Source organism: Hesperophylax consimilis, chromosome 15, assembly GCF_061612785.1.
Source record: "Hesperophylax consimilis isolate HC1 chromosome 15, BYU_Hcon_1.0, whole genome shotgun sequence".
NCBI classification, from domain to species: domain Eukaryota; kingdom Metazoa; phylum Arthropoda; class Insecta; order Trichoptera; family Limnephilidae; genus Hesperophylax; species Hesperophylax consimilis.
The window spans coordinates 7859277-7871544 of NC_142850.1; the positions used below are offsets into that span (position 1 = coordinate 7859277).

The 12268-nt window shown below is 32.5% G+C and overlaps 1 protein-coding gene across 2 annotated transcripts in view; it reads right to left on the reverse strand.

Annotated features, from left to right (window-relative positions):
- Positions 1-719: 719 nt before the first annotated feature.
- Positions 720-12268, reverse strand: part of LOC149417269 (uncharacterized) — a 62716-nt gene continuing 51167 nt past the window's right edge. For both annotated transcript variants that reach the window (XM_089639968.1, XM_089639967.1), the window contains exons 3-7: positions 9416-9582; positions 7689-7881; positions 2383-2516; positions 2010-2244; positions 720-904 (exon numbers count right to left, since the gene is read on the reverse strand). In XM_089639968.1, the coding sequence (XP_089496094.1) occupies positions 831-904; positions 2010-2244; positions 2383-2516; positions 7689-7881; positions 9416-9582 (803 nt within the window). In that variant the 3' untranslated portion in view covers positions 720-830. The remainder of the gene's footprint in view (positions 905-2009; positions 2245-2382; positions 2517-7688; positions 7882-9415; positions 9583-12268) is intronic.

A 12268-nucleotide genomic window follows, 5' to 3' on the forward strand; every position in this document is an offset into this window, starting at 1 on the left:
AAACCCAGGTTTGTCCATTCCTCGTCGTTCTTTGGAATTAGGCATTCCACAAACGTCATTACACCGTATTTTGCATAAAGATTTGTGTCTTGGCTGATAAAGTTCAGTTAACACAAAAACTCAAGGCGGCCGATCATCAACAACACCTCTAAAATAAAATAACACCTCTTATTGGAAAACCCTGTATTTCAAAAATGGGTTTGAGAATTTTTACCCAGAAGTCAAAATTCTACATATTTCAAAATTAATATTGGTTTAAATTTTATTCAAAGTTTAAAAGCATGTTCATTGTGCTACTAAAAGGCATATAGGTATTTTGAATTGATTTTGCGAATATAAAAATTATCATTACGAAAGGAATACTGCTAATGAGAAATAAGTATTGTGAAAAAGCTATCTAAATTTTAAAAAATATTAGCAATCTTGAAAGCTATTAATCAAATAGAAAGCAAAGCGCTAAAATGCATTCATATATAAAAATTATTCATATTTTAATGAAACCATTTTGATTTTTGTTAAAATATTTTATTAATTTTATCACATTCATTTTCACAACTTATTTTTAGGTATTCCATAAGACATCCTTAAATACTTTGCAGACTAAATTTTTATTTATATTAATTTTGATAAATTTTGAAACCACTGTTATGCAAATAGAACAGCTTCAAATATTTGAAAAAAAGTCGAATTTAAAAAAAAATCTTAAATTGACAGCAACAATAAAATGATTATTGTTTATTTTTTAATACTTTTCTTATATTTACATTAAGCTACCTATTTGTAAGTGGATAGAAATTTATTGCTAACAGATATTATAAATTCTTTACGATTTATCGATATTTCATGTAACTTATCCATAAACAGATTGCAGACACGAGGAGGTGAGCAGAAATAGTTTTATTGCCTGAAAAAATAAAAATAATTTTGTAAAAAAGCCAATTGGAAAAAAAATTGATTGAGGAAAATCCTCTCTTTAAATTTTGAAAAATAATACGTAATTGAAATAATAAATAAAAGGAGAGGGGTTGATAAACATTGTATAAAATTTCTTGGTCGTATTACACATTGAAAAAAGTTGAAGATTTAGAAGAGGAGAAAAATTCTCTGAGTAAAATAAAACTACTCTTACAAACAATGGTGGGAAGCAAATTGTTATTTTTACAAAAACACGACACATTTAATTGGGTAGAATTTCTACTGACCCGAATAGATTAATGTATACAATTTTGTGTAGACATCGGATCAAAGCTAATCCATGAAAATTGGTACAACTTTTTTTATAAATCTTTGTTTTGTCTTTTTATGTCCAATTATAAATAAACCACCAAGCAAGCAATTCGAACGAATTACTTTAAGTCTAGCATGAAAATAAATTGACGAGATAAATAAAATTCTTGTTAATTTACTAATTCAAATTGAACTGTACAAAGGTAATGAACTCGTACTTGGGGTTTTATTTTTGGAAACGGAAGACTTAGGATTAATCGTTGCCTCAACACTATTCCATTGCTGACAAATTAGTAATATAACAGGAGCTCACAGTGTACTCTTAAATTGCATGGACAAATCGATTTTAAAACCAAATAAGGTTCAGCTGAGTTAGGTTTAGATCGTTTTACACCTGACTTTTCTCAACCAGGTTTATCCAGTGAACTTAACTTCTTGCAATTTTCACTGTCTAACTCCAATTCATAGAGCCTTTTCATGGTAGAATATTTTTGACAAGTCAAAATGGATTATTTATTTCTCAACTCGCCTTTAACTCCTTTGAATAGTATGACGTCGAAATATTTGTCAATCTCTCCATAATAGTACACAATTGCTCTGCAAACGGGTAGATTGACACCAGAAGCGATTAGATAAACTTTTTGTACTTAGAATTTACGATGTTTATGAAACTAATTGAGAGTGAATACATTGTTTTAAACGTTAATCGTTTCATCCATACAATCAAAAAGCACCGCCGACAATTAACAAAAACAATAACTAAATAAGTCCATGCAACTCACCCGAAGCACTAGGCCACTCCAGTTTCTGAATGTGTAGGGTCTGTGGAACTGGCAGCATAGCTGTGACCTCTGCCACAAGGGCAGTGGCGGGCACATCGGCGAGGGTGCCAACGCACTTGACCCTGAGCAGCGCCCCCATGAAGTGTTTGCGGAGGATGTTCATAGTCAGGTCCGCGGTGGTAGTAAATTCGTTGTTATTCTCATATATCCAGACTGAGGTGTAGGAGTGGTGGATCTGGAAAGAAGAAGAACTTGAGCTGTCTGGAAGAGTGATTGAAATCGTTACAGGAAGAAATGTGGAAATCGGAGAGTGAATAAATGGAAAAGATATCAGAAAGTACGCAAATCAATTACAAGTATTTCTTAAATTTACCTCCATTCCGTTGACAAAGAACGTCAGGGTCGCAGGAGGAATGGACGGTGCAGAAGTGCACTTGACGTTCAGATCCTCCCCTATGTCGTAGGTCGACCTCATTCCTTCTATCCTCGGCTTCTCTTGGGGGAGAGCTAAGGAAAGAAAATATTGTTTATAAATAATCTATATTAATATAAGAAACCTGTGAGTTGTGGTGTTTATTCGAAATTTTATTAACCTTGAAAAAGTGGCTTGTCACGAAACTGATATGTAGGTACAAAATAAATTGTATTATGTAGCTACCAAATAAAGTGTATCATTTTGCTCCCAAATAATTTGCATTATGTAGCTACCAAATAAATTGTATTATGAAGGTTCCAAATAAATTGTATTATGTAGGTACCAAATAAATTGCATCATGAAGGTAACAAATAAATTGTATTATGTAGGTACCAAATATTTTTGCATAAGGCTAGTACGAATAATTTCACTTTTGTACATAAATTTCTACATAATATTTATGGTGATGCAATTTGATTTTATTGCAAATTACTTCCAGTAGGCTGGTGTTTTACAAGTTACCAAAAAGTGTCCAAACAATTGCTTCAAAAAAAAATACAGAAACCTTTTTTTCTTTAATGTTCACGGAGAGGGAGTTTTGTACTTACCGATTGCAATAAAACTACTGTAAAAAACGCTTAACTACACAAACTAGAAAAACTACGAATGAAATCTAAGATACGCTGTAAAAAGATTCGGAGAATTAGGCAATTTGACGTCGAATAGGCAATGTAATTATAGTTAGGGATCCCGAATTAAGCAGATACGATCTAACCATTTTTATAAAGGCCAATCATGGAGATTATGGGGTTAAGAGCGATGTTTTACGTGAACAATAAAAATATGACATTATGCTCAAAATACAAGATAAAATGGAAGATGTATTTTTTTAAATGTATATAATGTTTTAATTTGATTTATTGAATTATTACGTAACATAGTCTAACTTAGTTGAACGCTTTAAAAACCTGTAGGGGCAACAAGAAACTTAAATAAATTCAAATATGTTTTTCTTAAAGCTGACACGCAGACAAACAACGTTTTTAAAATAGTGAAATGTTTATTTTGTCTTTAACTAATTTAGTAGATTTAATATCCGATTGAATGTATTCGGGTCATCACTGCACTTGTAGTGCTTTATACTGTGCGTGAGCACCATTTATCGACACTGCAAACGATGTGGTTCGGTTCCTAGGGGTTTAGGGGTAACTTTTTTTAAATTAAATCAACAATAAGTAATTTACGTGTATTTACAAATGAAATTTAATTACTAGAATTTTACCAGTGTAATCAAAACACTCTCATTACACATGAAGGCATTTTGGCACTTTTTAAGGCAATTTACTTGGAGGTAACACACGACCTTACGCCAAACTAAAAACTCACTTTTTCAGACACTCATTTCCATAAATCCGTCATTCTATCCAAATATTTCTTTTTTTTTCTTCTTTTTTTTATACTGTAATTGTTATACTATCTAGCGATTCCGTTCATTCAATTTTTCTATTGACTTGCCTACCAATGGAAAATGGACAATATCAGCGGGAACATAACAAGTCAATCGGTTTAATTGTTGGCAGATGAATCATCTAAATGCGTTTAAGATTGACGATTGATTTTATTCATTCATTTAACATATATATCCAGCTAATAATAAAAAACCCTAATATAATGGAACTTGCTTCTTCTTCTGACGTTAGTAAGATTAGATTGTTAATATTAATGTTAGTTGTAAGTTGCTAAATATTTAAATACTCGTATATATGTCGTTAAGATAGTAGTTATAGGCCTTAGTCGTAAGTCACTAGATATAAGTCTTAGAGATAAGTCAGTAGTTCTAGTATTAACTATTTAAGAAATATATTTGTACAGCGCCCTTGAGGTGATTTCTCGCGAAAACGGCGCTATATAAATTAGCCAAAATTATTACAGTTTAATACTAAAATTACGAAATTGGAAGCGCTACAATTGACTTACTTTTTGCTTGCCTATTTGTGATTTCTACAGTGCGTCTATATTATATCTTAACGTCAGAGATGCAGCATTAAAAATGATTACCTCAGTCTTAGAAACTCTAGATGTTGGCAAAAAAGCCATGGCTGTCTTTTTAGACTTGTCTAAGGCATTTGACACCGTACCCGATGGTTTACTTCTAAAAAAACTCTTTTCTATAGGTATTGTTAATAAACCTCTTGATTGGTTCAGAACTTATGTCTTTGGTGGTCGATTCACCAAAAACTTAATTGCTCAGTGTATCGATTATATTTATGTTTTTTAAATTACATGTGAATTTCTTTTGAGGCTTCAATATTGGCAAACATATCTTTCCATGAAGTTAATCTACATATATCACTCCGACGATTACTCTGCTAGTAATATTGTCAAACCTCGGTTGTTTTGAATTTAGTACATATTTAGTATGTTTGATTCCTTTAACTATTTACATTCGTAAGTCCATTCCAAGTCACATTACAAACCACTGTCATACTCTAAACGTACACTGTTCATTCGAAGGGATATTTACATAATCTGATATATGAAGAAGAAATTCCCTTCTATTCGAACCAAAAGAAAGAATTATCGTAATGACTTCTGGTAGAAATTTAATGAAAATTTTTTTTTTTCAGCCACCTGCCCACAAATTTATTGATTTTAAAGGTGTAGATTTTGAGAAGTATATTTACGAGAGATGGATGGCTGACAGAGATATTGAAAGAAGGGTAAATACAGGTGACTCGTATTGAGGTCTGAACGCAGTGGCGCTAGCAAAAAATTGTCCAAAGAGGCGAAGCTTGCAGTCCATATTATTAATGTGGAGATTCGTGAAGAATTCGTGACTGATGTTAATACACGTAATGGGTAAGATTAAAAAATGAGGATTAAATTGTTTGGGCACGTAGAATGAATGAACGAAGATGGGAGTGTAAGGAGAATATATGTCGGAAACATGAATGTTTAAAAAGTCGAGGAAGCCCGAGGAAGTGAACCGCATACTCCATTTAGCCATGTCAAGAGTCAGAATAATAGAAGAGTATGAAATTGTGCCAAATAGTGTGTGCCAAGACCGAGTTGTTTTCGGTCCGTCCTCTCTGCCTTCCCCTGCGGAGAAACGGCGTGATGTTTAGTTAGTTGGATTCTCACCACTTTGTTCTTTCCGGTCGAGTAATTAGCCGACAACAGGCTAAATATGAAGCAGGTAATAAATTTTAAATGGCTCTTAGTTATTCCAGGTATTTTTAAAGTAAATATTGATGACTTGGTGAATTTCGGTAACTAAACATAAGAAAGTAGATTGTGGGTAACATTCTACATAATGATGATAATCATTATTGCAAATTTTAACAATAAAAGAAAAAATGTATTTATCTAGAGCCGTTTTCATTTAATACACAATGCTAGAATGACCTTAGTGCGCCATATTTCCAGATTTACCGCACGCCATGGTGTAATATCCTGGAAGACCGCACGCTATGATACAGGATGCCTTGGTGGACCGCACGCTAGTGACATCGAATTCACTGGTAATTTGTCTTGCATGAAATTGTCAGAATTGATCAATTAATTAACTAATTTTCTGACGCGTTCCGGGATTTATTTTAAAATCATTTCCATCGACTTCTCACAGGGCACCAGAGTCGTCGATAGATTTTTATGTGCAATTAAAAGAAACAAGAGAGATGGGCAATGAATTATTACTAGTACATCAAGCAATTGCACACCAACATTGTTCCATCTAGGTACGTGCAGAGGCAAACCGGGTTTGTTTATACTTGTAAAAATGCTTTTTTTGGATACTAACTGGTCCAGTATTTTACAATATGTAGTGAAATTAATTATAATTATTTGACGAATAAGAGATTTTCACGAATTTATCTTAATTTTTTGTGAATTTACAAGACAAAGGAGTTAAAGAAAAAAGGAAAGGGATAAATGGATGGATCTAGTCTGTGTTGATTAATATGTATTGTGTGAATGTTATTTTGTTGATTTTTTGTTTGAAAATGTAAGGTGCCGTATTAAATAGGTCGAACTCGCAGTGTAAAGTGTTAAACATGTTTGCAGTTTGGTAAATGAATGTGTTTTCTTATGAGTGTGTTGCATTAAGAGATGTTTAGTATGTAGTTTTGTCAGGTTTATCTGATATGTAATCTCAATTGGATTTTTGAAGTATTTCCTGGCATTCTATCATAAAGATAACTATTTTTGGTAAAAATATCACATATGCTGAATTTCTACGACTTTTCAGTAACAAAATCCTGTAAATGCAGTTGACTCCTGTGACTCATTTGAAGACGATAGCCCCAAAAATCAAGGTATGATAGAAAATGATTTTGTACATTCTCAATCCCTTCTATGTGTATATTGTGTATCATATTTCATAGTCGTAGCTCGGCGATAGTTAACACGCTTCCTTGCCGTAACTCCCCTGTTTATAATATTATCTATGGGGTTGACCATTCCCGCTTGCATAAAAGCCCGAATACGGGCGAACAAGATGGCTGCCTATCGTTTTCAAACTTAATTTCTTGCACAGCGGATGGTAATGTATTTACTTAAGGCGACTTAAGACTCTACTAACGGGGGTTTGCTCGACGCTCACATTTTAATTATTTCTGATGAACGTATTACTAAAATCTCAAATATTTCTAGAGGGATACCTACGGATCTAAGATATTTATATTTAAAATCAATAAAACCAGTACATTACAATATTTTATGTACAGCGGCTTGATAATTTTATAAAATTTTATTCAACTATAAAATTAGTGGTAAGAACAACATTTTGTTTTTCGTAACTTTTCGAGGCATCCTCTAGAATCATTTGAGATTTAAGTAATACGTTCATCATAATTAAAAAAGACCGCATGGAAAGATCGACACTATAGGCTTGCTAGAGCAAAGTCAACCATATGTCCGTCCATTACGCCGGAACCCGTGCCGAATATTGTTTTTACATGATTTCATCAATTATATCGTTTTCCATTTTATTTTAGAGATTTGATAGGGCAAATTCACCGCAGGTCTGTCCTATACACCAGAACCGCGCGCCGGATATTTTTGTGCACAGCTGCTTCACTTACGTTGTAAAGATTCTGGCTTTATTTTAGGGTATTGTCTCGTCTTATTGCTTCCTTATTTTTATCGAGTATCATTGCCACGTTGACATCTCAGCGTGATTGTCGCCATGGTCCAGTTCCGGCTCCTGAATTTTTAACTCATGCAGGGAGAACACCAGAAGAGATAGATAGCAGAATGATACTCACTCATGACTGATACATTCCTCGCCTCGCGGATATATCTGAAGGGCGTCTCGGTGGACACCTCGCAGGAGTATGTGCCCGAGGCATTGACGGACTTCATGGCCAGGTTGACGCCGCAGCGGTGATTGTCGCACTGGTCTAGTTCTGGCTCCTGGATGTCGAACTCGTGCAAGGGGAACACCAGGAACGGGCTGGGCTGGAAGAGGAACAGATATTAGCAACACTAATGTATTTGATGAAATTCCATGACAAAAGAGGCCATTGAAGAAAAAAATACACAAATCTAAATCACGCTAAATCTTCCTTACGTTCTAATCCAACCATATCTAACCTATAATATTATCAGTTTTGTATCTTCTGTTTTTTCACTATTCTGGTTTATCTATCATTTATTATCATCTCTTTTGTCACTGTCCTGTTTAATCCATCATTTTATTACCATTAGTTTTGTCACTGTTTTATTGTATCCATCATTTTATTATCTGCTGTTTTTTACTATTCTGTTTTATTCAACATTTTATTACAATTTTTTTTTTCACTGTTTTGTTTTATTACCATAATATCAGTTTCTATTACGCATTTAAAAAAAATTAAAGCAATCACAACTGCACATTTATTTAAAAAAAACATGTGTTTCTATAAGATTGAAATCGGATTTATTCTATTGTAAAACATTATATTATCTTTTCGTTCTTCAACGAAATATTTAGATCCTTTTTCCGAAAACTTATCAGCTACAATTGTTTCGTAAACACTTATTTTTCTTAACGTTGGGTTGTTTCGACTTATTGTTATATTTTAATGGTTTACAAAGTAAATTTGTGGTAAAGGTTCTATAAATATAAGTTGTTTCAGAACTTTGAAAAGCGCCTTAAGTGATGTATTTATAATTAATAGACACTTACAAATATTAAGGCTTTTCTGAGAATAATAAATAGCGAGGCTTTCTGAATTTTCTTTGACAGTTATAATTGTAAAATGAGCAAATCCATTTAAAGTTGACAGTTGTGTACAACTTAATTAGTATTAGAAATCGGAAGACAAACTTTTGTGACTTACACAGATTCCTACCGATAAGTTTCGCTCAATTTGTAATATTTTGAATTTCACTTTTGTTAATTAATGCAAATCTTGGAAGTTGAAATTAACCCACTTTCAGACATCTGATTATGCTGAAACTCTGCAAACAGACTTGTTGTTGATGATTATGCATTCTATCAACTTTTGGTGGCAATCACGCATATAAACGCATTTCTATGAAATTAGATCATGTTATAGCAGTTAATATACGAAATGAATGTCGGTCCTACCCAATCGAGATTTGGCTCAGTGGTTAGGGCGGTTGACTCTATTAATTGGGGAAGAAGGATCAATCCTCAGACAAACCAGAAAAAAAAATAAGCAAAGCACTTCCATTTACAAATAAAATTAAAATTATCACGTTTAATCATTATCGAGCAATGTACGGGTTTGGATAGCAAAATGGCAATCTTTACAATGGCCACTTTCAAATCTTAAATAGAACAGCTGACAGGGTGGGAAAAAATAATAATTTCATTATAAAAATATTGTGCTGTACGAAAGTTTTAAAAACCAAAAAATATATATATTCCAGATTTTTTTTGTATTTGTCAACAAAGTTTTTTTGATTTTTGTGATTTCGCGGTATGAGTATGGAAAAATATAAATATACACATATATTAATAATAATACGAAAATGCTGAACTTACTTGATGTGAAGGCACATATCGGAAGAACTCGCGGTCGTCCACGTACCATTTGACCGAGTATAGGCCTAGAGGCGATGTGTCATAGGAGCAAAAGAGACGGGTGGGCTGTCTCGTGTCCGCAACGGCTGGTATATTGATCACCTGGATCTCGAGGGCGGATGCACTACCTGAAAGAAAAATTTCGAATTAAAACCTAATTATTTTTATGTTGGGTAAGAACACATTTATTATATGTTCGTAGAAAAATAACATTCTAACACTCCACAGTGGGACTACGACATACCTAGTCGAGAGGGTATATTTTTGAGGGCCTAATAAACACGGGGTGTAGGTAAAAAATTATAAATTCTATTACTCGTTTTCTCCATTACGTCTTTCTATACTTTGAATGACCTAAAGTTTAGTTATGAAAAACAAGTCTTGACAGTTTGATGTTGATCTTTATTTTTTAGGAAATACAAACATTCCCGGGTTATAAAAAACCTGACAATATTTGATAATCTCCTTCAAGTTGAAAAAAACCTTCATTTGACCCTAGCATGGCGAATTCAAATTACACCATCCAATTTAAACAAATAACAATAAAAAAAAACTACTACATGAAAAAAAAACGAAAATTTTGTGCATGCTATTTCTATCGATATCGACTAACTCGAATGCAACGGCTGTTTACGCACATCAGCCCTTAAGGACCTGGTTTAGTATTTCCTATATTGTAACATAAGTCCATTGGACATTATGAAGATTGGGTACATGGAAAGAATGTCGACGAGAGATATAGCTGTTAAGGACATTGATAGTGGGTAAAAGTGGAAATGTCAGCGAATGGAGGACCGAATGCAGAAGTTGCTAAAAACATATTATCAAAGAAAGATGATCTAGTAGACCACAATGAAGTTCTAATGAATGTCAGTGAGGTACATAAATGGCAGGGGAAGTATAAACGTAATACACAAGGGATAGCTAGAAATCCCAATAGAAATATAGTAAAAAGATGCAAGTCCGAATGATAAAACGAATGATTAACTCAACGAATAATCTAAAAGGACGTATAAATAGCTTGGTGTCGAAGAGCGGATTGACCGCGAGAAGAGGGTGAGAAAATATGTGTCAAGTCAAGTGGATACGAGGGAGATATCGGACGGCCAAGAAAAATAATTAATGTCGACTCGTGGCACGAAACGCATTAACAGAAAAGTTTTTTAATCCTTGTAACCATAAATCTATAGAAAACATGAAACAGAACAGATAAAAAAAACGTAACTGTCGTAAGAGTCGCAATTATTGATTTAGTTACTGAAGAAAATATTATAGATTCTTAAACGAAAATTTGAAAAAAAAATCAGAAAAAGATACGGTCGCTTCTAGGACCCTCGCCTTGCCGGGGTACAGGATCCTGGGTTCAAATCCTAGATACAACCGTATCTTTTTCTGATTTTTCTGTTTCAAATTTTCGTTTTTCGTCTTCAATAATTATATTTTAAAATTTCAGGTTTTACTCATTAATTTAGTACATTATATAATATAATGGATACTAAAAATTTAATATATATATATACATAATTTTTTTAATGATACACTAATGTTTAAAAAACAAGGTTTTATGCATAGCATAAAGGATAAGAAATAATTAACTTCCATCAGAAGGCACGGGTTCAATTCCCGCTGGCGGCATTTATTTTTACTCGGGAGATATTTTCAAATTGCATTGATATTTCAGGCGAATAATGATTGCTTATAATTATACATTTATATGTATACATATAATAATTTAAATTTTAATAACAAATTTTATTTAAAATATTATTTAAACTATTTTTATATTTTATAATTTTTATATGATATTGTCCTTTTTCAATATAATCGCACATTTTATTAATTTTTAATTCTTTTCATCTTTGTTAATTTTAAATTAATGGCACAATAAGGTATTACCAATAAAATATCAACACATGGTCACCCTACATGTTAACTACATTATAAGAATTCGTTTCCTTCAGCGTAGTGGGTACCCATAATTTGTAAAAAAAACATTTTATTTTTTTTTCTTTATTCATGAAATATTAATGTGTACAGTTTTTACATGCTTTTCGACTACCACACTAGACACACGCCCGTATTATGGTAGTCGAAATTTATATACATAGGTTTATATAATTATATAAATGTAATATTTGATAACTTGTTAATCTAAGTATTTTTTTTCTTACATGCAATGTATGTGTATAATAGGTGACACTTTTACTGGTTCCCAGTTCAGTAGATTGCTCAAGTGTACATCAACCGTATTTTAAACTGTTGATATTAATGAGATAAAATGAACACAATCAGCAAATAAATAGGTTACTTTACTTGTTAAAATAATGAAAATAAAGTAGAAATTATGAAAATGAACTTGTTGAAATAATGAAAATAAAGATTAATTAATTAATTATTAAACTTTTTTCTTTACAGAATTGAATGAAAAACAAAAATGACTAATAAAGAAAATGAGCTTAATTTAATGATGGCAGGCATTCCTTGAAAAAGTTCCTTCCCTTTATAAATAACCAATTTTGAACACTTATGACATACAAATTGTGAGTTTTTGATTTTTTGATATCAATACTCAGCGAGTTGAATATTTTGGGAGCAATATAAGAAAACTGCCGCTGGGCGAAAGCTGTTTTCGTTTGGGGAATTTTACATTTTAGGTGTGACGAGTAACGGGTGTTAATTTTTTGTTGTGTTTTATTCACCAAGTCATTTTTCCGTATGTATATGAGAATGGTCTTAACATATAATTGTCGAATATCTAATATTCTGAGTTTTCTAAAAAGTGGTTCTGATGGGTTTGTTGGCTTACATTTGAAT